This window comes from Rattus norvegicus, chromosome 9, assembly GCF_021556685.1.
Source record: "Rattus norvegicus strain SHRSP/BbbUtx chromosome 9, alternate assembly SHRSP_T2T, whole genome shotgun sequence".
NCBI classification, from domain to species: domain Eukaryota; kingdom Metazoa; phylum Chordata; class Mammalia; order Rodentia; family Muridae; genus Rattus; species Rattus norvegicus.
The window spans coordinates 76,242,020-76,269,305 of NC_141542.1; the positions used below are offsets into that span (position 1 = coordinate 76,242,020).

General features: G+C 38.1%; 2 protein-coding genes across 3 annotated transcripts in view; one reads left to right on the forward strand and one right to left on the reverse strand.

The window, feature by feature from the left end:
* The window catches only part of Kiaa2012 (KIAA2012 homolog), a 136,518-nt gene extending 112,617 nt beyond the window's left edge, over positions 1–23,901 (forward strand). Inside the window, exon 22 of one of the 2 annotated variants that reach the window (XM_087567289.1) lies at positions 23,450–23,901. The gene's annotated coding sequence lies outside the window, so the exon portion shown is untranslated. Of the gene's footprint in view, positions 1–15,311; positions 15,422–23,449 lie in introns of those variants that run through there. The other variant, XM_087567282.1, reaches the window with a different exon arrangement.
* Positions 1–27,286, reverse strand: part of Sumo1 (small ubiquitin-like modifier 1) — a 29,944-nt gene that overhangs the window by 2,309 nt on the left and 349 nt on the right. The window contains exons 2-4 of the mRNA NM_001009672.1: positions 14,219–14,293; positions 4,468–4,545; positions 2,241–2,312 (exon numbers count right to left, since the gene is read on the reverse strand). Coding sequence (NP_001009672.1) covers positions 2,241–2,312; positions 4,468–4,545; positions 14,219–14,293 — 225 coding nt within the window. The remainder of the gene's footprint in view (positions 1–2,240; positions 2,313–4,467; positions 4,546–14,218; positions 14,294–27,286) is intronic.

Consider the following 27,286-nt stretch of genomic DNA (forward strand, 5'->3'; position numbering starts at 1 on the left):
AGATTTATGTAGTTGTCTGCTGCAGTATAATTGTTCCAGTTTTATAAAATGAAGGGAAAGGGGGAAAAGAGGAGACTAAAACACAAAACATGAAGTCCTTGTATACTGTTTAACCCCAAATGGTCTGGGAAGAAGGGCAGAGCCACCCCAACACAAAGAGATGAAACAAAGAAACTAGGGAAAATTAGGTAAGGAATATTTTTTTAAATTCTGTACTTGTAACATCCCTGGTAAGCTAAAAAGTATTTCAAAATAAAATCTTTTTAAAATGTGAAGAAAAGTCAAGAACAGGGGTTGGGGATTTAGCTCAGTGGTAGAGCGTTTGCCTAGCAATCGCAAGGCCCTGGGTTCAGTCCCCAGCTCCAAAAAAAAAAAAAAAAAAAAAAAAAAAAAAAAAAAAAAAAAAAGAGTCAGGTACCAAGTTGAAGGGACTCAAATGGCCAATATCTAAAGGACCGCCACACATTTTCTGTGTAACCCTGGCTGTCCTGGAACTCATTCTGTAGACCAGGCTAGCCTCCAACTCAAGAGACTACCTTTGCCTCCAGAGTACTGGGATTAAAAGTGAGTACCACTATCTAGACAGCCACACATTTTCAAGAAATCTTCCCAGGCCACTGATTAATTCAAATGGAAAGGGTAACTGTGATGGCTATTCTTGGTTGTCAACTTAACATCTGGAATTAACTAAAACCCAATCAGCAGCCACACCTGTGAGAGATTTTAGTCTTCTGAAATAGTCATTGTAAGTCTTTAATCTGGACTTGTTTTTTACTTTTTTCCTTTATTTTTTATGTATGGATGTCTTGCTTGTATGTACATCATACACCATGTGCACACAGCACCCTTGGAGGCCAGGAGCGGATACTGTAGCCCTTGGAACTAGAGACTGTAAGCCTCCATGAAGGTGACTAGAACAGAACCTGGTCCTGTAGAACAGTCAGTACTCTTAGCCACTGAGCCATCTCTCCAGCCCTTGTTTTTTATTTTTTGAGACAGCATTACTGTATGTAATGCAAACTGTCCTAGACCTACCTACACTGGTCTCCAACTCAGAGCTCTGCACTATGCCCAGCTTAGCTTAATCTGGATCTCGGGAGGTAGAAAGATCTACCTTTAATATGTGTCACACCTCCTGGTGGCGCCTTATATAAAATACATAGGAGGAAACTTTTGTTCTTTGCCTGCTTGCCCATGCTCCCTGGCAAGTTCATTCCTTTACTGGCATTAAAGGCCACTTGTTCAGAATACTCAAAACAAGCTGAGACATCCAGCCTCGTGGACTGAACAATTACTGGATTCTTGGACCTTCCACCGATAGACAGCTACTATTGAAATAGCCAGACCTCAGCCTGTAAAACACTATAATTATCTCCTTTACATATATATTTCTTAACAATTCTGTTCCTCTAGAGAACCCTAATACAGCAAAAGAATCTGGCTCTCATCATTTAACTGTATCAACGAAGTTAACATTACTCTTAATGAAAGGCAGGGGTAGGGGTGGGGAGTGGGGAGCACACACTTGGGAGGCAGAGGCAGAGGCAGAGGCAGGCAGATCTCCATGAATTCAAGGCAAGCCAGGGCTCTAGAGACCCTGTCTCCAAAAACAAAAAACAAACACACACGGCAGTGGTGACACACATACCTTTAATCCCGTAACTTAGGAAGCAGTGGAAGGTGAATGTCAGTACAATACCAGCCTGGTCTACAGAGTGAGTTCCAACAAGGTAGGGCTATGTTACACAGAGAACACCCCACTCCCTGCACTCACTGTGTGTATGTGTTTTACCTGCATATATGTATATGTTATGTTTGTGCCTGGTGGCCAAGGAAGTCAGAAGAGGGTATCAGATCCCTTAGAACTAGTTACAGAAAGTTATGAACATGGGTATCATGTGGGTCCTCTGCAAGAGCAGAAAGTACTCACAACCTCTGAACCCCAAGGGAAAAGATTTTTTTTGTCCACATGTTGAAATGGGCACTGAACCCACCCGCAGGGTGCCCTCAGGAGAGAGAAATGGCTCCCACATATGCATCAAGACTTTTATGGACCCCATGTGTACATTCAGGCACACGTACATTAATAAATTAATTAAATATAAATTCTAAAAATCTTATTTTTTACCTCTTTTTTGGTGCTAGGGATCAAACTCTGGACCCATGCATACTAAGCACATGCTCTACCACGATCCCAACCCATTTTATCTAAAATCTTATTTCAGACTTTTCATACTTACTTCTTTTGGAGTATGATTATCAGCAATTCTCTGACCTTCAAAGAGAAACCTGAGTGAATTCATTGGAACTCCCTAAAAGAAGGAAAAGGAAAGTGAGTATAAAAATCTTAGATTAGTAACTATGATAAAACCAAGAGAGAAAAAGAAACAGCATGAACATGAAAGGCTTAACAAGCCTTGGGCACCATGACTTTACAGCCCGTCATGAGGTTCTTGACAAGGACTCAGGAAGGTTATCTCCTCATCTTCACTGCACAAGTAGGGAACTTAAGGCCTGTAGATAAGGAGTAGCCAAGAATTCCAGCTCAAAATGATTGATAAGCCTCTTCTCTCAACCACTACTATGTTCCTTTCCCCTGAAGCCTGAGCTAACATAAAATAAGGACCTGGACATGGATGTGCTTTCTAGCTTCTAACTATGCAAGCAACACTAGTTTTAAACATTAAATCCAAAGAATGTGGTAATGCAAAGAGATAGCTAGGTAAGGCACAGTAACGTGTTTGTATGTACACACATATGCATCTGGGTAAGTCTAAATGCTACAAAAGATGTTTATGTTTTTTAACCACTTTAATATGATAGCGAAAGGGGAAATGAGTCTTTAAGAGAAAGTTAACTTCACAAGGAAGTAGGAATCAAGAATGACCCATTTAAGGGCTAGAGAAATAGCTCCATGTTTAAGAAGATTTGCTGCACTTTCAGAACTCAGATTCAATTCCCAGAATTCACATGGCAGTTATCTTAATTCCAGTCCTAAGGGAATCCAATGCCCACTTCCAGCATCTGAGGGCACTATGGACATAATGCAGACATACACGCAGGCAAATACCAAAAGTAAAATTTAAAACAACAACAAAAAACTAAAACTTCTTTTTTTTTTTTTGGTTCTTTTTTTTTTTTTTCCGGAGCTGGGGACCGAACCCAGGGCCTTGTGCTTCCTAGGTAAGCGCTCTACCACTGAGCTAAATCCCCAGCCCCAAAACTAAAACTTCTATCTGTGGATGTTTAAACACTGTAACTGAAACAAACTGCAAAGAAATTAAAATATACCAAGTGTGGTGACCCACAGCACCCAGGAGGCAAATGCAGAAGGATTTCTGAGTTTGGGGCTAGCTTGGTCTACATAGTGAGTTCCAGGACAGCTAGGGCTATGTAGAAAGGCCCTGTCTCAAAACAAATGAACAATTCAACGTTGCTTATCTCTATATATTGTTTTTTAACTTGTTTTTAGTTTTATGAGTCAGGATTTCATACAACTCAGGCTGACCTCAAATTTCTTTTATAGCAGAAGATAACCGTGACCTGGTGACTACATCACCCCATCAGTGTTGGGATTCCAATGTACCCCACCACACCCAACATAAATTACATTCTTATACACAACTTTATTCACACACACACACACACACACACACACACACACACATATATTCATATTTATGTATTTGAGACAAGGTCTCACTATGTAGCCCTGGCTGTCCCGGAATATTTTATGTAGCTGAAGATGACCTGGAACATTTTACCCAATGTTTATTAATTATTTGTGAGTATAAAATGTGCGAATGTAGACAACTAAACAGATACTTTTAAAGGAATTAATTCTTAAGAAATTATCTTGAAATGTTTGAAAAAATATAGCCACAATCTATATTATTTATAAAGCAGAAATACTTGTTTTTTATTTTTGTGTTTTGCCAGCCTATATGTCTGTGTACCATGTATGTGTGCAGTGCCCACAGGAGGCTGTCAGATCCTCTAAAACTGGATCTGCAGGTGTTTGTGATCAACGAAGTGGGTGTTTGGGAATTGAACCCAGGTCCCTTGTAAGAGCAGTCAGTGTTCTTAAGTGCTGAACCATCTCTCCAGCCCCAAAAAAATATATTAATTATAGATTTAAATTTGAAATGTGGCTAAAGCTCCTGGTTAGAAGAACAGGGATATCTCATTGTAATCACCTAAAGCTCCTGGTTAGAAGAACAGGGATATCTCACTGTAATCACCTAAAGGCTAGCTTCGCTGCTGTATACCAGAATGCAAACATCCAAAAATATTCATCTGAGCAGTCAGCAAAATGAGTTACTTTCAAACTATTTATATGTTTTATTAATTCAAATTTTGAAATGGGTCAAGAGAAAACGATAACATTAGGCTTTTTCCTTAAGTTGCTAATGGTGAAAACAGACCATCTTTTGGCGAAGCACAGTTTTTAGGTCACAATACACAAACCTGTCTTTGACAGTACGATTCTTTGAGCTTCTTGAGATGTGTTGTCATTTTCACTTTGAAATGGATCTCACTGCTGTCCTAGGGAGACAAAGAGAGACACTGTTTACCTGCAGTACTTAGTAACTCCAACCGAATTATTTACTTATGCCTTGTCAGTGAACGTTTCCCACCAAAATACTCTTTCTAGCATTCCTAACTAGTTTTGTTAAAGCAATCTAATCAAATTCCAAGTAACTTTTTAGCAACCCATTATAAAAAATTAGTAAAAAAGATGTTTTGGTATCAAAATTATTAATGTAGATTTGTGTTTCAAAGAATGCATTCCTTCATGACAGCATATCCATCAAAATAATGTAAAAATAAAATGAACAGTCACAAACCCTCACAAGCAAAACACACTCTCCACTCATACCAACTAAAGTGTCCCGAAGGTGGTCACACTAGAAGAGAAATCTAAACTCTGAAATAACACAGAAAACGTTTCTCTACCATGAAGTGACTCATTGAAGCTGGTTTCTCTAAAATGAATAAAAACTTTAGTAATTCAAACATAAGGTTTGGGGCTAAAGCTGCCAAGTGGAGTACTTGTCTTAGACTCCTTCCTCAGCATCTTTTTTATTGAAACAATTTGTTTAACTACAGATGCTTGTCTTCTGTCCACATTGTCAAGCAAATAATCAGAAAAAAAAAAACTAGCATTTGCATTATCATAAAATTTCAAGACCAATTGAATGTGCGCTGCATTCACAAATATATTAGCCTATTTAATGTATTTGTGATAATTTCATAAAAAGATAAAAAAATATTTACAGCATGCCTAACATAATTCCAAGCAAGACATGGTGGTGCATGCCTTTAAACCCAGCACTGGGAGGCAAAGGTAATCAGATCTCTGAGTTCAGGTCTACAAAGAATTCTATGGTAGCCAGAGTTACATGGAGCTATCCTGTCTATTGAAAAAAAAAAAATCAATGGAATAAAAAAAATTAAAACTCGTTGGGGATTTAGCTCAGTGGTAGAGCGCTTGCCTAGCAAGCGCAAGGCCCTGGGTTCGGTCCCCAGCTCCGAAAAAAAAAAGAAAAAAAAAAATGTAAAAAAAATAAATAAATAAAACTCATACCTATAGTTGATTCTTGCTCTCTCTCCGCCAAGACAGTTTAATATAAAAAGGAGCCTTTGTGATACTGGTAGGTTGAAGCCAGCCTATATGCTAGGTAACTATTCCACCTCTGAGCTTATATTCCTAGTCACTTTTTTTTTTAATTTCTTGAATTTACTATAATTACATCTTTTTTCCCTTTCCTCCATCCAACCATCCTGTACACCTCCACTTACTCTCCAATTTATGGCCCCTCGCTTTTCTTTAATCACATATACACATATAATCCTAAACGTATAAATAGAATCTGTTCAGTCTGTACAATGCTACTTGTATCTGTAGGACTTTAGGACTGACCACTTAGTATTGGATAACAGATGAGGTGAGCTCTTCCTAGAAAAGACTATTTCTCCCACTCTCAGAACTCCTTATATGCCTATAATTTTTTGAGAAATGTTGGGCCCCTAAGAGAGTGTCCCCTTTCCATGTTAGAATGTGTTGATGTCATTCTCATTCTGGTCTTCTTTAGGCAGCCATGTTGAGACTTCATCCTAGGCAGGCCTTGAAACTAAGATCCTTCTAACTTAACTTCAAGTAGCTAGAATTACAGCCCTGAACTATAAGGCTCGGAAAAAATGGTCTTTTTAACTAATGGCCTAGGAAAACGCTCATACAAAAATATCTTAATAATAAAAGATACAAACCTAAGAACTAAACTGTAAAAGAAAGAAATCACAGGTATAAATCTTTGCAACCTTGGATTAGACAAGTTTTCTTTTTTGTCCTGTTTTCCAAAAGAAGGTTTCTGTTTTTCTTGCCTATATGAGCTACATAAAATTTGATGTCTTTGCTAAGTTTTCTAGGTTTTGCCATTTTCATCCATGCCTCCTATGACCAGATATCTTTGCCATTTATCTGCCAGTCGGTGGTTTCCATTTTGATGACCATATAGCTGCTGTGCCACTGCACACACCATGAATTGTTCCTGGTTGATCATCTTATGGCCAGCAGTGCTGCACTGACTTTGTGGTTCCTTTCAGTATTGGCGGTTCCATTCCCCGAGTCTATGGCGGCCACTGTCCGTTAGCTTTGGTTCCATCAGGGCTTCATAAATCATCGGTAAACCATGCATTAGCCAAATGTCGTGACCATTCCCTCAGTCCCCACACCTCAACAGGGGCCTCTTTTGGGGAGCAGGGGAGTGGTTTAGGAAAGGGGATTATAGGCAACTGAGCTGTTTCCTCAGTGCCCCTTTGCTGCCACATCCTGATCATGAAGGAATTCAGTTAGGTACCAGTTCCACTGTTAATACCTTTCCTTCCATGGCTGAGCCTTCAAAAGACTCTGCCTTTAAATGGAGCCAATCCATGATTATATGACCATAGGGTGGTTGGCAATGACTGAGTATGAGGTGCTCCATGCCTCATAAAATGCCCAGATTTACTTCTCAAAGAAAGAATATTCTCTGTATGTGGAAAGTTGTTTGCAATGGAAGCCAACAGGCAATTGTTGATGGGCTCTTTTTGCTTTATGAAGAGTCCCATGTGGTTTAATATTGGTCAGGGTTGCATGCACAGAGATGAGCTTACCGGCAGTCACAAAAGCTGCTCTTTATTCCTATCCCCATTGGAAACTGGCTGTTTTTCTAGTAACCCTGTAGAGGTTTTTATAATAAACCTATAAATATGGTATGTGATTTCTCTAGTGTGCAATCATACCAATTAGGAGCTGTTATCTGAGTTTTGTCCCTGGGTAGTGGGATTAAAGGTGTGCACCACCATCTTCTTCACTGTAATTCTAGAATTTAGAAAACAACTAACTTACAGAGATCTGCCTATCTCTGATGGGATTAAAAACATGGGTTACCATTGCCCTCCTCAAATATTGTATCTTAGCTCCAAATCACACCAACTCTTAGAGATTTAGAAAAAAGTTAGGGGCTGGAGATGGCTTAGTGGTTAGGAGCACTGACTGTTCTTCCAGAGTTCCTGAGTTCAAATCCCAGCAACCACATGGTGGCTCACAACCATCTGTAATGAGGTCTGATGTCCTCTTTTGGTGTGTCTGAAGACAGCTACAGTGTACATATATAATAAATAAATCTTTAAAAAAAAGGAAAACAAGTTAGAACTCTAGTAATCCTTTGAATTTCTTAAAACATTTAAATCTCTTAACTGTGTTTTTAATACCAAACAACAAAAATATCCTTTTTATTTAAAAAGAAAACTCAAAAGCATTTTATACCAGTAAGGCAACTGTGCCTTTGGTAAATTACTAGTCAAAAATATTATTATTTTTAGTTTTATTTTCTTTCATGCCTGATCAAATGAAAGGTGTTTGTTAGTCTTTTTTAAGTTAGTTTAGATTGAATGACCAAGCTTCTGATGAACTGAACTATTGCTTTTCCTTATTCAGGAGATCTCTCCTATTCAAATCTTATCTTTATCAATCTTAATTGTATCTATAGCTTTTCTTCTCCTGTGGAAACAAAGACAAAACCTCTTCTGCAACCTAATACATATCCAGGTTTCCTTCTGAGGTCAAGACATCTTTTTTTTTTTTTTTTTTTTGGTTCTTTTTTTCGGAGCTGGGGACCAAACCCAGGGCCTTGCGCTTCCTAGGTAAGCGCTCTACCACTGAGCTAAATCCCCAGCCCGGGTCAAGACATCTTTAAAACACACAGGCAGTTTTTTCTACTTTCCAATTTCTCTCCACAGCTGTTATTCCTTTCTCATTAGCATTTTAAAAATAAGTTAATAAAGCTTTGTGTAATCGATCTCTGCATGTCTTTAGTACCCCTTTCTGTCTATTCAGCATATCCTTTAAAGTGAGATTAATTTTTCTGTAAGTGCTTGTCCTGTAAGATTGTGTGGTACACCTATAATATGCTTTCTGTTGTAATATGCAAAAAAAATTCATTTTACTAGATATACATGCTGAAGTGACACTGTTAGTCTTAATTTGTATAGGTATCTCCATAACAGCCATAACTTCTAACAAATGTGCAATTACAGAATCAGCCTTTCCAGAACTTAAAGCAGTTGCCCACTAAAACCCCAAATATGTGTCAATGTCATAGTGTACATTATTTTAATTTTCCAAACTTCACAAAATAAAACACATCCATTTGCCAAATTTCATTTCTTTAGGTACCTTTTGGGTTACTCCCTGCAGGTAATGGAGTCTGGTTATACAAAGAACAAGAAGATTTCCTTATAATTTCATTGTTGGACTATTTAACATTCCTTGTGGAAGAACTTTCCAATACCTTTTAACAGGTAGAAGATGGCTCAGAGGTTAAGAGCACTGACTGCTCTTCCAGAGGTCCTGAGTTCAATTCCCAGTAACCACATGGTGGCTCACAACCATCTATAATGAGATCTGATGCTTTCTTCTGATGTGTCTGAGATAGCTACCATAGTTAAATCTTTAAAAAACAAACAAACAAACAACAACAACAAAAAACCCAGGTTGATCATTATCATAAGTATTTGCCTATAAAGGCAAATATTTCTTTATCCTATTCTTGTATAGTTTTTTTTTTTTTAAAGCTGTCTTTTAAATCAATCACTATTATCCCTTAGGTAATAAAAAGGGAAAGGAATTCCAGGCTGTAAAGAGCCCATTAGCTGAATCAGCTTATTTATATCTCTTAATTTTGTTAACATTATTCATTTTCCAGATTTCTTTTTAGTGACAAAAAAATAGAATTCCAAGGACTTGTTGACTCTTCAGTAATTTGAGCATTTAGCTGCTCTTGTACTGGCTATTCTAGTCCCTGTGATTTTTCTGATGTCAAGGGTCATTGCTCCACCCACACCGGTTTGTCAGTTAATCATTTTAAAGGTAGGCCTATTTCAAAGGTTGTACCTTTGAAAGACCAACAACTGCTGTATCTATCCTGTTTCTGTAAACCTGAATGGTCTGTGACTGTAATGTATTAGGTATGAGTGCTCTATCTCATGCCACTTCCTCAGGTGGGAGACTAGCAATGCAACTAAGCTGAGGGCAGTTTTGGGTTGTTGAACAAGGAGAAGGTAACCAGGGCACTAAGCTAAGGGCAGATTAAGAGGTGCTGAGCTGGGCTGGAGAGATGGCTCAGAGGTTAAGAGCACTGTCTGCTCTTCCAGAGGTCCTGAGTTCAATTCCCAGCAACCACATGGTGGCTCACAACCACCTATAATCAGGTCTGGTGCCCTCTTCTGGCCTGTAGTTGCATACATGCAGGCAGAAAGCTGTATGAGGTATACATAATAAATAAATAAATGTTAAAAAAAAAAAGAGTGCTGAGCTTAGAGTATTAGAAAGGGCATGCTAGCCGCAAGAGATTAGGAGCACCAGTGATTGAGCCAATAAGGCAGGTTGAAATTAAGCAATGTATATGTGCTTATACTTTTTTTTATCCACAGATCCAATATTCTCTGGGCAGGGGCTGGTAGTAGTCTGCCCAGAGCTTAAAACAGGATAGTGGGAACTACACACAACAGATGTGTGTGAGCTGCCATGTGGTTGAGGGGAATTGAATTCAGGACACCTCTGAAAGAGCAGCCAGTGCCAACAGAGAGCCACAGAGCCATCTCTCCAGCCTGATAATACCTTTTAAATATTTTTCTCAGAATAATGGTTCTTTATTTTATAGTTTGCTTCTGAGATTGGAGGAATATTAATCTGTTTTCCATTGCTGTAACAAATCACATCCCCATAAATTCATGGCTATATTAGTCACATATGGCTTTCATTTTCCTATGTGTCCTTCTGGCTCTATGCATTTCACCCATCTTGCACTTTGCTTCAGCTGAAATAAAGTTCCAATCCCTAGAAGCTGAATATTTACCTCCTAAAGAGGCCAATTCGAATGCCAAGAATTTGTGGAATTGTTACATTCGTTCTTGTGTCAACTAAACCTTCAATTTCAATACCATTTATTTGTATCTTCAGCACTTTGGTCTCTGATCATTTATAGCAGTTTGCCAAAACACTTGCTTTCTAATCTCTCCTGAATTTTTTGTTTTATCTACTAAAGCTATTCTGTCCTTGATTACATCCAGACTAGTGTTTACACACACACACACACACACACACACACACACACACACACACACACACAGAGTTTATTTTTATGTGCATTGGTGTTTCTTCTGTATGTCTGTTGAAGAGAAGGCGCCAGACTCACTAGAATTGGACTTACAGTTATAAACTGCATGTGGTTGCTGGGAATTGAACCAGGGACCTCTGGAAGAGCAGCCTGTACTCTTAATTGCTAAGCCATCTCTCCAGCTTAGAGCAGTGTTATTTTTAACAACGGGCATTAAAATCTTTTAATTGGTCTGTCTCCAATGCTATCAGAGAATGACTGAATTAAACTTGATATCAGGGCGGGGGTGGGGGGCATTTCCCAATGGCAAAGGGTTACCTTGCCTGTCTCTTGTTTTACATTTATTAGTCCAATGCTGGCACTGGACACACCTTCTGCATACTCCAGAAGGCTAAGGCCCTTTTCGATTATCTCTAGAAAAACACAGTGTTTCAAGGAACATCTTGTTTACAATTCATTTTCAAATGACCTTGCTTACCACAATTAAAGCATCTAAGATTTTGATTTTTCTTAAAACTTTTAGAAATCACTTCTCCTATCAGAATATCATCATAAATGTGAGGTCCAATATCAGCCATATTTTAATCCATTCATCTACTGGAGTTGATTTTGTCCTTAAAGGTCTAATCACTCTTTTGCATTCTGAACTGGCATTTTTAAAAGCCAAAGATTCAATTAGTATTTGTCTAAGTTCTGATACTATTCTATTTACAGCTAAAGTCAAATCTTTTCAAAAAGTCATTGAAGGTTTCTTTTGGGCCTTGTATAATTTAAGTAAATGACTCAAATCTCTTTCCTGATTCTTCAACCTTTCCCCAAGCATTTAAAGCTGCTAAACAACAAAGTGCCAATGCTATGATCATCATAGCCTTTGTAACTCGGCACACTGACTGTCACCTAGCAACTATCTTGGGAAATATTAATACCTCTAGTCCTATTTCATTGTTCTAAGGCCCTGGCTTCCTCTTTCCCCCATGTTCATCAATGTAACTGAGGACCAGCTTCCAATATTGCTTTTGCCAAATCTTCCCAGTCTTGGGGGGCGATAATTCTGTTCTGAGTTGCTCATGAATTTAATTTGTTTCACACAGGGTAAGTACAAATTACAAAACAAACCACTTCCTTAAATCTCCTCAGATCTTGTCTATAGGATTCCATTTAACTTTATAACCTTGGGGGGTGAGGGGGTACCTATCATTTGCTGGTAGGTCATGTATAACTGGATAAACTAAAATTGGTTTTCTAACAACCAACAACTTTGGGCCACCCCTTTTCAGTTTCATCATGTGGTGGTATGGGAAGTGCTTATCTAAATTCCTCTTTTTGTATCTGAGTATTTTTCTTATTTTCATCTTTTAAGTCTTTCTAAGGCTTGTATCTTATCAATCCACTTTTCATATTTGGCATAACTATCAAACCACTTTTTATATTGGCACAAAACCCACTATGGCTATTAAAGATAAAATATGGGTCACCAGACTGATAGTAATAATAACTGATTATTATGTTAATCTCAATTAAGTCATTCCATTTTCTACTTCTACTTTTCAAGCCATCTAAAGTAGCACTATACAGGATCAGTATTTCCTATCTTTAATGTGGGAAAGATTTTTCCTTTTAATACTACTTAACTTTCTCCTTGAGGAATTCCCAGGTATTATCAAATCTGATGGCTTCTCAGTTTGTCCATAGCTGGCATAATTTCTTTGTGTGATTGTGCCATACATTGAGGCACCAAACGTTATTTAGCAAAATATCAATCGTATTTTTTTTTTTTTTTTGGTTCTTTTTTTCGGAGCTGGGGACCGAACCCAGGGCCTTTTCCTAGGTAAGCGCTCTACCACTGAGCTAAATCCCCAGCCCCTCAATCGTATATTTTTACCAATGAAAACTAGGGAGCCAGATGTCAGGGTAAGCGTACTAGCTCAGAGAGGCAGAGAAATCACCCAGCTGATCTTCCTCCTTAGCCAACATCCCTCCAACAATCCATCACCCTTTCTCACTTGTCTCAAACAACCTCCTATCCTTCCCTTCTACTTCCTGTGCATCTCCCTACCCATCCTCTTATCTCCCTCTTACTGTCCCTGGCTTTTAATAATCCTATGTTTGCTTCCTGTTAACTGGTTGCTTGCTCATTTCTTAACCTGTGTTTGACTTTATTTAATATTGTTTACAATATTCAAGCAGAAAACTCCTGGATTAAAGATGTGTGCTAAGGCTGAGCCACACCACAACTAAAAAGAGGTTTTCCAGTAAATAATACAATGTTAGGGTTCACAGTGTGATTAAATATCCTGCAACATTTGCTTTTAAACTGAGCACTCAAGAAACAAACAGAAGCAGGCAGATCTCTGTGAGGTCAAGGCCAGCCTGGTCTACTAAGTGAGCTCAGCACCTGATGAGGCTTATACAGTGAGAACTTGCCTCAAAATAATAATGATACTGATGGTGATAATAGTAGTATCAGCAGCTGGACAGGTAAGTCAGTGGTTAAGAGCACTGGCTTCTCTTTCAGAGGACCTTGGTTTGATTTCCCAGCAACCACACTGCAGCTCACAAACATCTATAACCACAGTTCCATGGATACCAGGCATACAGGTGCTATAAAGATATATGCAGCCAAATACCCATACAAATAAAATTTAAAAAATAAAATAAAAATATTTGAAAACAGAGAAGAGTTGAGGGAAAAGAAAGACTCAGTAGGTAAAATAGCACAAGCACAAGTTCAGGTCCCAGTACAAACACTAAAAAGATAAAAGCCAGACCAAACTCTGGTGCTATGAGAAAGAGGAGGAAACCCTGAAAATTGCTGGCCGTAAGCCAGCTACAGGAGCAGTGAGAAGCCCTGTCTCAGGGAATAAGGTGAAGAGCGTGAGCACACACCTAAAATATCCTTCTCTGACTCCCACTATGTGAGCACAAGCACATGCAACTGAGCATGTACAACGCATGCACACACACCATACTCAAAGTAACAATAAAAAGAGTAAACGGATGGCTGGGGATAAAATTCAGTGGTAGAACACTTACCTGGCCAGACCCTAGGTTCAATTCCTACAACCACCACCACTAACTACTACTACAACACACATACACAATAAGCACCCCCCACTCCCCAAATTCTTAATGATCAAGGAAATATATAAAATTCTCACAGTGGTGACACTAATCTCACAGCTGAAAGAATGTGGAGAAGTCTCATATTTTGATAGTAAAAATATATTTCACTAATTCTAACCTTTAAAAAAAAGTTAATAACATTCCAGGTATGGTGGCACATATTTTAATTCTAGCACTTAGACAAGGAAGCAGGTGGATCTCTATGGTTTGAAGCAAACCTAGTCTACCAAAGTAAGTTCAAGACCTATATAGCAAGGGCTATATAGTAAGACCCTGTCTCAAAACAAAAACAAACAGTATCACCTCTTTTACTTCCAACAGATTTATGTATGATAAGTGAAAATGCAATTTTTAAATAACTTGTTTTATCTGATATTTTTCCTATGTGTTCATATACTGGATGAATGTCAAAGCAGAAAAATAATAAAACTTACCTGTCCAATAACTTTGAGTTTAATGTATTCTCCTTCTTTCTTATCTCCTAAGTCCTCAGTTGAAGGTTTTGCCTCCTGAAAGAAACAGATTAAAGATTCCTAAATACTATGTTAATTACTTATGAACACCCATTATGTTCCCCCAGGTAACAGACTGCATCTGAGAATACAGAGTGCATTCATTTCTCCTCTATTCAATTATTATTCAAACTCCCCATTCACTAAAGAACAAGAAAGTTAAACCAGGCGGTGATAGTGCATGCCTTTAATCCCAGCACTTAGGAGGCAGAGGCAAGTGGATCTCTTTAAAGGGGACGGGGGGGGGGGGGGGGGGGTATGTGCTTTAGTTTTTCTTTTTTTTAATCATCATATCCTACAGTAAGAATCTAAAACTTAACCACATGTTAGTCACCTGAAAGATCTAAAAGAGAAACCGATAAGCCACTACACTGGGAATTTGTTTGTGACAAGTTACCAGGTGACTATCAAGAGGAGTAAGCAATTTAGAAACTCTTGCCCTACAATCAATTCCTCTTAATCAGAAGTTCATCCTAGAGTTCTTTTTTTTGTTTTTTGTTTGGTTTTTTTTTTTTTTTTTTTGGTTCTTTTTTTCCGGAGCTGGGGACCGAACCCAGGGCCTTGAGCTTCTTAGGCAAGCACTCTACCACTGAGCTAAATCCCCAACCTCCATCCTAGAGTTCTTAGGAAAACATTCTGAATCTCAGATTTTGTTCTCACAGCTATCCCAAGACTATTAGTTGTACGAAGATATGTAAATACATCACAACAAGCAAAGGCTATTTAGAAAAGACAATCAAAGTACTAGTCTAAATACTGGAGTCCAAAGAAATTGGTTTTAGGGCTGGAGAGATGGCTCAGCTGTTAAGAGCACCAGATACTCTTCCAGAGGTTGAGTTATATCCCAGCAACCACATGGAGGCTTACAACCATCTATACTGAGTTCTGATGCCCTCTTCTGGCATGTGGGTATACCTGCAGACAGAGCACTCATGCATAAATCTTTTTTAAAAAATCAGTTTTATATCATCTATTATTTTAGACTATCTTAAGTATTTTCATCCAAATTTACTAGGTAACAAGGCCTGACTGAAAACAATGACAATAAACTGGGAAGACTGGACTGGAATCCATCTGGATTCCACTGGAGTGATGGAGTAAGAAAAAGGAGATTCATGGGAAGACAAGAAAAAAGATTTACAAACTCATTTCAAATAAAGGAGTACTGCAGGCTGGAGAGATGGCTCAGTGGTTAAGAGCACTGACTGATCTTCCAGAGGTCCTGAGTTCATATCCCAGCAACCACATGGTGGCTCACAACCATCTGTAGTGGAATCCAATGCCCTCTTCTGGTGTATCTGAAGACAGTGTATTCGTGCTTTTAAAAAAAAAAAAAAAAAGAGTACTGCAAATCTACTGAAATTAGCAGACGAAGTTAGCATAAAGCACCTCAGTAATTTTTACTCAAATAGTATTCTGGAAAATGCCACTAACAGTGGATTAAAGTAGTCCCCCAAACAACTTAAGTTCAACTACCACATTAAATATTTAAAACTTTCTTCTGCTAGTCATACTAATTCAAAAAGTTAATCCAACAGAGAACATTCTTTGAGCTGTGGAGGCACTAACAATGGACACCCAGAAAGATGTTCAACCAAAGCTGCAGCCAATGATATTATTTGTGGAGAGTGTCAAATCAAAAATGAAATAAAATCCAAGGATCCAATTAGATGCAGAGACTGTGGAGACAGAATAATGTATAAGAAAAGGACTAAAAGATGGTGGGTTTTGATGCTCGATGAAACAGGGGAATTCAGGAATGTCTTCATTTATACATTTGCCCCGTTATGTTTCTCTATAATATATAACGTTTAACTTAGTTTACTTAATGACTACAACTATATACCTACGATTTCATTTTAGAAATGCAATTGTATTTAATACTTTTTATAAAAGAAATTTTGGTTCAACATATGACTTAATGTATTGTTTTTGTAATTCCTCACACAGTGAAAATTAAAAGTGCCATCCCTCTTCCTTCCCCACCTCCCAAAAATGTCAATCCAATTCTGTGAATTCCTGTGAGTTTACAGCTATCCTGGCCTACATAAGAGTTCTATACCAACCAGGGACTGTGTCAAAAAGAAGTTAGTCCACACTCACTAAGAATTAGCACACTGGGCCATGTGACAGTGGATGCTTTTTATCTCAGCCCTGGGAGGCAGAAGCAGGTGGACCTCTGTGAGTTTGGGACCTGGTCTACAAAACAACTGCCAGGACTAACTGTTACACAGAAACAAACAACAAAGAAGAATTAACTGAATTTTACAAAGAAAGCAGAGAAACTACCTATACAGCGGGTGGCAGTAAACTGAAACTGAAACTACTAAATTCTCTGACATTTAGAAATGTACAATTCCAATAGCACAGGAAATAATCCCAACAACTGATAAATGATATTGCATGAAATTAAAGTTTCTGCAGAAAAGAAAACTATCAGTAGAGTGAAAAGAGCCTACAGAATAGGAGATATCTTTGCCAAATATTACATCCAAAAGGCAATCACTATCTAGTATTTATTTAAAAAAAAAACTAAAAAAAAACCCCAATAGTTAATGTTTTCTCTCAAATGTATAATCTAGATGGAAATATTTATATTCATTTCACACATATTTATATGTATGCTATGTATGAAGGGGACTATGAAAAGGGTGAGAAAGATCTAAAGTGGGGGAATAACAAGAGAAGGTAACAAAGTGTATGTACTATGAAAGCAGAAGGGGAACTATATGGAGGAGGAGAAAAGGACCAAGGACAGAAGGGAGACAGCAGTGTATCTGGAGAGGAAGCAAATATAAAGATGTATACTATAAAAATAACAAAATGGAAAAAAAATAACAAAATGAAACCCATTTCTTTATATGTTATTAGGTGTAGGTGTGGGAGGAGGGGAGCAAGTGAGTAAGCAGGCTGAGTTCCGAGAAACATTTAACTCCAAGATTCAGTCCAGAGTCTAAGGAAATGCTTAGATGACAGAAAAGACAGTAAGAAACAGTAGATCTGATTTGTATTTTGCATGCTTTCAATGCTTGTTGAGTATTATGGCAGCAGGCAAAATTAACCTTCTTTAGTTGGACAGTATTTCATATGAAAACTAAAAGACTAACTTTACACGTTGTCTTGCCACATTTCTATGAATTTACAGTTCAAGTTGCTTCTTCCTGTAAGTATCTAAAGAGCAAAGGGTTATTCTCTGTAATGAAGGGCAACAAAAAGCAACCAAACCTCTCCTTCCCTCAGGAGAGGAGTGAGAAGTTTTGTTTAAGTTAGCACAAAAAAGATAGCTGCCCCTTTCCCTAGCAGCAATAACTCACTAGGATACAAATGTTTCCTAGTTTAGGGTAGCTATAGAGGACACTCAGAAACAAAATATTCCCTCTAATCAATCATCCACAGAACTTCAGAAACTTCATTCTGAAACACAGCTTTCTTGGATCCTGCAGTACTCAAAAAGCATAAATGGTTTCCAATACCTTAAAAGTCTAAACACAACCTCCACAACATTTCAATCACTATCCCCATTTTCATTTTTCTCTTACCATTCCTTTTTGAAACCCAAGAAATCTATTCACAATTTGTTAATGTCGCTCATCTTAAGATATTGTTCTACTGCTTTGATAAAACACAACAAAGGCAACTGATAAAACTGATGGTGGAACAAAAGATAGCAACATCTCAAACCACATGTAGGAGGTGCATATGTACTGGGAATGGCTAGATTTCTCAAACCTCAAATTCACCGAGTAACACACTCCTCCAAAGGGGCCATACCTCCTAATCATTCCCCAAAAGTCACCAACTGGTTAAATATGTGAGCCTATAGGGGCCATCCTCATTTGAACCCCTTCCCCTACAAATATGTGTATCAGCCTTCCATTGTCAGCCCTTTATGGCTCCAGTTTCCTTTACCTGAAATAAAGGTAAAGCCTTTCCCAAGTTGATCTGCCCACAGATCAACTGAAGTCTAATACTGAAATACCTTCTCAGAGCCAGAGCTCTCTCCCAACCTATCTTCCTTTAATACTTCTACTTGCAATTCATACATATCCTGCATGGAAAATACTGGCCTTCTTGACCTGACTTCTCTGCTCTTTTCCTTATTTTTCCATTATTGGCAAAATTTCACAAGTCGGTTTTGTTGTGGGCACTTTTACTCTCTACTAGCTGTAATCTGGGGTATGCATCAACATTCCATTCAACATAGCCCTCACCAGTGAGTTCCAGCTGAACTGCTTACTGCTAAATCCAAAGGACACTCAAAATTCCTCCATCTCTGCTTTCCAATACTCATTGACTTCTCTCATTTCAGTTGTTTCCTTAAATGCTGACCTACAATTCTCTGCTTTTCTTCCTTGCCTCTGGGTAACTAACTACCTCTTAGAGACTGTAATGCTACCCTTGAGGAAGTTGTCCTGGCTTTATATAAGAAAGCAAGCTGAGTAAGCCATGGAGAGAAAGCCAGTAAGCAGCATTCCATTCCTCCAAGACCTGTTTCAGTTCCTGCCTTCAGTTGCTGCCCTGGCCTCTCTCAGTGATGAACTGTGACTCGGAAAAGTAAGCAAAGTTTGGTTTGGTCAATGTTTTATAAAAGTTACAAAAAGCAAAACAGAACAGACACAAATAACAAAACATCATCTCTAACCTGAAAATTTCAGAGTTTACACACTTTTATCCAACTGAATATCTATAGTTGATGTCTCTTGGGCATGTAAGTATCTACAACTAAAGGCATTATTTCTAATTTGTTAGCTTTAATTCCTTTTTCTGAAAACCAAAATCAAAACAAACTATAGGACTAACAACATAGATCAGGGGCAAAAAACATCTGGTGTGAGAAAAGTTGAGTTAACTCCCAGCACTAAGCCAGCAATCAAACAAACAAAAAACTAACTCTTCCTAGATTCTCAACTACAACAACTACTATACAGACTCATCTGACTATAACAAACATTATTTGTTGAGATTACCTTTGGCTTCTCTTTCTTACATTTCCTGCTTATTCATCTTTGTAAAAATAAGTCTACATGAATCTAGGTAGACTAGACCTGGTTGGCCATGAATTCAGAGATCCTCTTGCTTCTGCTTCCTGAGCACTGGAATTAAAAGGGTATACCCAGTTCATTTCACCCATACACTTCAGTCTCTACAATCACTGAACACTCACTATAAGAATGAACATCTCTACCACTTGTGCAACTGCCTCAATGCTGTCACGCGCCTTTTCTTGGACTCTGTCTGTTTTCTTTTCTTTTTAAAGTTTTTTCAAGACAGGGTCTCAACTATTTATCTCTGGCTGTTCTAGAACCCAGGCTAGTATGTAGACCAGGCTAGCCTGGACATCAGAGGTCCACCTGTCTGTCTCCCGGAAGTACTAGAATTAAAGGTATATACCTCTATCTATCTATCTATCTATCTATCTATCTATCTATCTATCTATCTATCTATCTACTGACAGTCTAGAAAATAAAAGAAACGAGTCTCCAATAATCTCAGTGTCTTGTATCCTCTTTCCTTCTCTGTCTGTTTAAAAAAATAAAAAGGAGACAATACAGAATAGTACATAGTACAGCGCACTAGTTACAGAACAGTGAAAGCATTCAATCTAAGTCTGGACAGTAGGTCATCAAAGAAAGGACAGTTTCAGAGAGAGCGAACTGTCTTGACTGGCAAGAGTAAACAGCCAACAGAGCAGAAAAAAGTCATGACAAATTTCCAGAGACTGAATCCTCCTGACTGGAAAGGTAAAAGAATTTACTAGGAACTAAGCAATACTGACTCTTCTCTCCAAGGAACAACACAGAAACAGATGGCTGGCTCTGGGAACTGAACTGAACTGAAAAATAGGAAAGCACAACAGTGTACATTTAAAAAGGGGCAAAACTCATGAGGGTTAATGTACTATTTCAAATCAAAAGTTCCTCACAAAGATGTACTCTGGTAGTCAGCACACAGACAATTCAGTCACATGGACAGAGAATCTCATTTAACTAATCTATCACTGGAGTCCTTTCAGCTAAACAAGGATTGCTAATTCTTACTGGAAGAAAAGGGAGAGACTCTGCAGAAAAACTAAATTTTTTTTCTTTTTCTTTCTTCCCTTTTTTTTTTATTTTTTATTTTTTTTTATTTTTGAGACAAAATCTCTTTATATACTCCTGGCTGTCCTGGAACTCACATCAAATGTAGACTAGACCTGGCTGGCCATGAATTCAGAGATCCTCTTGCTTCTGCTTCCTGAGCACTGGAATTAAAAGGGTATACCCAGTTCATTTCACCCATACATATAATTTATTTTATGTGTATAGGTGTTTTGCCTGCACATGTCTATATACCATATGTATGCAGTGCTCAGAGAAGCCAGAAGAGGGATGTCGGATCCCTGGAAATTACAGTTGTAAGCTATCATATAGGTGTTGGGAATCAAATCAGCGTCCTCTGAAGAGCAGCCAGTGCTCTTAACTGCTAAGCCATCTTTCTGGTATCTATTTATTTAATTCTTGAAAGTAGTTTCCTTTTGAAAAGCAGGATATGAAACTGGGCTGGTGGTACAGGCCTTTAATCCTGCTTTAAATTTAATTCAGCTTTCAGGCTAATCTCTGCAGTCTGAAGTTGGCCCAGCTATGCCAGCTAAGGCTACATACAAGACCCTGCCCCTTACCAAGGGGGGGGGGGTGTTAGAGGGAGTAAGAGACAAAGTAAGACACAGTATTGTGGAAAATAAAGGAAAATAAAGTCCTTTGCAAGATTTGCTATGAAAGTGTCAGAAGCTACATACCCACAGCTGCTTAAACAAGACCTGAACAGGGGGTTGGGGATTTAGCTCAGTGGTAGAGCGCTTGCCTAAGCGCAAGGCCCTGGGTTTGGTCCCCAACTCTGAAAAAAAGAAAAAACAAGACCTGAACAAGGAGGAGGACAATGGAAATAGCAATGTGGATAGGAGAGGGTGTGCTCAGGAGAACTACTAAAGAATACCAAGAAGGGAACAATAGTCTTCCCCAGTAAAGAACACAACAACTTGTTATCCAATACCAAGTGGTCAGCCCTGAAAACATACATACAAGTAACATCATACAGACTGTGCAAGTTGTACTTGGAAGCCACATGCACACACATAAGAAAAAGAAGCTACGAATTTTAAAGAGCAAAAGGGAGGGTTTGGAGGGAGGAAATGAAAAATTATAATTATATTACAATTTCAAAAAAATGTAAAGCCCTATTTACATGTGAATGCCTGAGATTGCCTAAAAACTAACATGAAATGTTACCAGATGCTGTGGATTTAAAAAAAAAGAAAAGATATGAACATATGAGGTATATTATATACATTTACATTTTCTATAAAAATTTTCACTAAAAATGTACTTAAACTTTAAAAAAATGTGTAGACATCAACTTATTCCACTTTTATTTCCTAATGAAGAAAACACAACAAAATAAAATCAAGTAATTCTAATTCTTCAGTCTATTATTAAAATGTAAAAACTGTCTGGGCAAGATAGTATGGTGGGCACTGGATCAAACTGAATGAAACAAGACCAAATAACTGGAATAGAACCAATTAGATATAACTCACCTCAAAGTTTAAGTCAAACACTCAAAATAGTTAACTACATCAAGATACATTATATTACATTACAACCCTAAACTGTGGCTTAACACTAAATACCACAGCTTATCAAGAACTAAAAATTGTAGCTGAGAATCTGCTGCTAGTTGTATTAAAAAAACTGTTTTGGGCCTAGACTATAAGAGCTCTATGAAGCCCGGAACAAACTGTTTTGTTTGTATCCAGAACCATAATCAAACTAACTGAAGATGTGGTAGACATTGTCAATCACTCACACAATATCTACTTTCCTTCCCTCACAAGGAAACTTAAATTTGCTCAGAAAAACAAAACAAAAAACAAACAAACAAAACAACATCATTTCATCATGTGAAGTAGTGCAACCTGTGAACGAAGCACCTGAAAGCCAGAAGCAGGAGGATCTCTGAGTTTAAGGTCAACCTGGTCTAAAGGGCAAGTTCCAAAACAGCCAGAGTGACACAGGAAAAAAGAAGTCTCAAAAAAAAACAAAACAGAACAGAACCATTATTCCACCCTGTAACACAGACTAACCAATGAAACATGAAATGTTTTCTTTCTACATTTTCTCTTACCCAGTACACAAATACAAGCTTTATCTACACTTGTTTCATGAAAAGAACACCTAGCAGCATACTTGTCCAACCTAAGATCTATCAGTCTATTTATTAATCAATCCAAAAGCAATCCTGCAAACAAGATTGGCTTATGTTTAAAGCAAGTCCTATACTGGATGAATCCTCATCAATGTAATAATCTCAATACTCAGGAGGCTACAAGCTAATATGGGCTACAGCAAAAGAATCTGTCTCAAGGAAAAAAAAGGCCTAAACAACCACTTTAACATACTTCAAAAGGCAGACTTCTCTGTATGTCCAAATGCCTTGCAGTAAAAACAGACTGGAATGTAACATAGCAATGACACTCAATGCACAAAGAGGCTAGAGAGATAGTTTGGCAGTTAAGAGAGGCTTATGTTAAGGCTTATGCAAAATACCAGAGTGCAATTCTCTCACAACTAATTGTAACTCCAGCTTCAAAGAATCTGATACCCTCTTCTACCCCACTTAGGAACCCAAAACACAAGTGGCACACAATTATAGGACATACAAATAGAAATAAATAAAAACAAAAACCCCAAAAGCACTACTATGTGTGGGCTAGGAAGACAAATCAACGAATAAAAGCATTTGACAAGCTTGACACCCTGAGATCAATTCCTTAAAATGACATAGTGGAAACAGAACCAACTCCCCAAAGTTGTCTTCTAAGCTCCAAGTGAATGCATGGCATATGTGTGTAGAGACACATACCCACAAAAACAAACAACAAACCAATATAATAAAAAGATACCCCTAGTATCTGTGGGGGTTTTTTCCTCCCTTTTCTACTTGTTCTTTCTCAAAAAAAAAATTTTTTTTTAATCAGTATTTGGACTCTTGATGTGGGTGCAAGTTACACAAATGTGTTCCAGCTTTAAGTCTCATCAAACCTCACACAACTGGCCCTAGATACGGCAAAAGAATGTAACTCCACCTTTCTTCTTTCCTTCTTGTCTTTTCCTTCAGATCCTCATTAACTCCAAAAAGGCAACTAAATGCAAAGAGCCAAGAGGAGGAAGAGAAGGGGATCACACATAACTTTAAAGATATGCTTCAGGAACACCCAATTTTTGAACTACAAACCTGAGGTGCTCAAGAACACAAGAACTGTGAATTTGCCTACAAGTCACTATCTAAAATTGAATTTCAGAAGAGAATGCCAAGATGTTTTAACAGACTATTATCTACATAATCCCAGTGTATGGCTAAGGACATGGTTCAATGGTTAAGAGCACTGACTGCTTTCCAGAGGACCTAGGTTCAGTTCCCAGTATCCACGTCAGCTCACAAATCATCCCTAACTCCAGTTCCAGGAGATCTGATGCCATTACGACCTCCAGAGGCACCAGGCATGTACATGATACATATACATACATGTAAGCAGAGCACCCATTAACATAAAATGAAATAAATCTTTTAAAAAATTAGAAAAATACTTATTAAAGAATACTGTGTGTTATAACAGAGCTAACATAACTATATAGGAATATAACAATTATTCAAAAAATGTTTTACTTGCAGAATGTGGTAGTATATACCTTCAATCCCAGGAGTCAGAGGCCATCCTGGTCTACATAATAGGAAGTTCCAGAATAGTTAGGGTTAGAGAACCTGTCTCCAAAAAAAAAAAAGAGTTTTACAGTTCTGAATTTCCAACTACTCAACTGTGAATATTCTAGCCATAATTATCATACTGTTTCAATATCTTATAAAATAATAATTGGAATGCTTCATTATAATCGGCGTGCAATATCCACTAGCAACATCTCACTAAATCAGCATATAGCGCTCCTCTCCTAGAATACCTAAGGTATCCAACCCAAACTAGATGGTAAAGTTAACTGCTATAGTTCAATATGTTCTATAATATAAATGGTATACACAACTATACATTTTAATATACAACCATTTATTTTCTTGCATACTCAAGCTGTTACCAAGACCAGCAGACAGTAATAACAAGCTATAAAGAACACTGTAAAACTAATGATATCACAGCAAGCAGAAATACAAGTCATGAAAGACTAAAGATAACTTCAAGTTTAACTTTTTAACTACTATTGAGAAATAAGCTATGTCTTTTCCCTGAATCTGGGATAACCTTTGGGATTTGATTAATATAGGACCTACTTCCACAGCCAGGTTCTAGAAGTGGTATTCCCAACTGGGTGGATTTTGTTTTGTTTTTATTATACTAAAGGTACAAGTTGCTTTTGATGATTTAGTATAAAAAGGAAAACAGTTTTCACTAAACTATAAGGAACGGGAAATAATGGTTCAAATTAATCTTATCATTTTGATATGCTTCTGGTTTTAAAGAAATGTGAAATTAGGCTAAACAAATTTCTATTAATGGTTATAGAATGATCCTCATTCTTTGGGAAATCATGTACCAATGATGGGACCTATAGTACCTTCTTTTTAAAAAAACTGCATAATTCAGTGAATTCTCAAGGTTTAGGCATTAGATTGTGATCTATTTTAGATATAAAGATCCACTCATTTTAAACTGAAATTATGGCAAGACACAGTGGCATACACATACACCTGTAATCCCAGGACTCAGTAAAGTAAAAACAGAAGGATCACTGCCAGCCTAGATACACAGTGAGAGCATCTCAAAACAAAGAGAAAAGCTGAAACTATTACTCAATGTGACTATTTTAAGCACAAGATACAAGCTTCTAAGAGTTGCCTCAGAAAATAAAATGTGCATGGGTACTGGAGGGCATCTTGTATTCAAGTCAAGCACATTACCGAACCCCCCAACTTGAAAAAGTACCCTCTAAGGCCACCTTCTGAAGACAGCTCAGTCTCAGGCTGTTGCTATTACACACAGTACTTGGGGATTCCTACTCTCACTTATAAACCTCTTACAGGCAAGGATTCACTTAACCGTTTTCTCCAAATCTTTAACACTCAATACTGAACTTGTTCTGGGAACTAAGATTAATGTTATCCATCAGCCTAAAGCAACAGCTCCCAAATCCATTATCACACTCTCAATGATTTAAAAACCTATCAACCCAGCTGTCGTGGTGGTATACACTCTGGGAGGCAGAGGCAAGGCAAGGAAAATCTGAGGCCAATCTGATCTACATAGCAAGTTCCAGGACAACTAAGGCTACACAGAGAAACCCTTGACTTGAACTAAATAAACCCCTAAAATGTTAGATACATTTTTATTACTTTTTTTAAAGACAAAAATTTTAAGAGTAGCAGCACTATTTCCTATGCAAATTGCTTTAATGTGTAGCTCAATTTAAAAAAAAAGACTTGTTTTGCCAACTGTGGTGGTAGACATCTTTAATCCCAGCACTCAGGAAACAGACACAGGAGAAACTGAGTTCCAGGCCAGGAAAAGCTACATAGTTAAGACCCTGCCTCAAAAAAAAAAGATTTGTTCTACTTTTTTGTCATGTTTCTAAAATTTTCATTGAACATCCATGATAGAATGAGAAACACACACACACACACACACACACACACACACACACACACACCAAGTGTGGCAGCATAACTCTGTAATCCCAGCTACTCTGCAAGGCTGAGGGAGTCCAAGTTCAAAGACAAGTGTGTTACAGTCCAACCTAGACAACTTAATGAAATGAAGTAAAAGGAGAAATGAGGGTTTAGTGCCTGCCTGGCAAGCACATGTGGGAGGCCCTAGGTCCAGCACCCAAAGACCCCAAGTGAGGTGAGAGAGTCCTAAGCAAGCATAGAGTGACTTTGCAGACTCCCTGAAACCTTGTGTCCTAGGGTCCTCTTTTCTTTCTTCATATCCTCACATAATGTAAGTTCAAACTAGAGCAAAACTAATCCTAAAACTTAAAACTCTTTCTGTATGTTGCCCTCTCATCTGGCTAACATGCTTTAAAAATAGAAGTCTGATGAAGCATAAGCGTTTACACAGCTGATCTCTCCTCTCTGGTAACTAAGTAAACAACTGTCATAAACAAATTATGGGCTTCATAAAGTCATTTCTAGCCCAAAAGATTAATAATCCAGATTATTAATAAGTAAATCCATCCCACAACTAATTTACAGTGTAGATAGGCTATAAAAATAGAACCACTATGGCCAGTCTGGGGTGGTTGCAAGCCTTTCATCCTCAGGAAACAGACAGGCGGATCTCTATAAACTGGAGGCCAGCCTCGTCTACAGAGGGAGTTCCAGGACAACCAGGCTACACAGAAAACCAACGTCTCAAAAAAAAAAAAACAACAAAAATTTTAAAAAAGCTCAACTACAATGTAAAGTAGAATGAAAAAAGTTTGCTGAATTGTAACTAAAGAAGTAAAAATTAAAAAAAAAAAAATACTCTGAAAATTAAGTCATCTGACCAAACAAAAGGAAAGCCAGACAAAAACCGTATGGATGGCATGTTGGTGGTGGCACTCTACGCAGTTTGTTGTTTCTCGGTTATTCTGAGCGCTCCTACAACTGGAGAGTTGATGGACCAATCCCGAGTAAGAAATGGAAAGTACAGAGAAAGAGTCGACCGCTCCGCACCCCCGGATGGAAAAATGACTCTGAAGTGGGCAAAGACGGACTGACCCTCCAGGCAAACACAACTGAAAAGCAGCGTCTCCTGGGTTCCCAGTCACCCCAAACAAGGATCCCTGCCCGCCCCCCACTCTCCGGGACCAAGAACCCAAAGTAGAATCGAGCTGCTTTTCAGGGCCACCTAGCCTCCCAGGCAGGGATTCTCTCCCGTTACATAACTGGGCCTAGGGCCTTGTTTCTGCCATCGGTCCTCTGAAAGGGAAACGGTCGTTTTCCCCCAGGTTGCTCTCACGGACA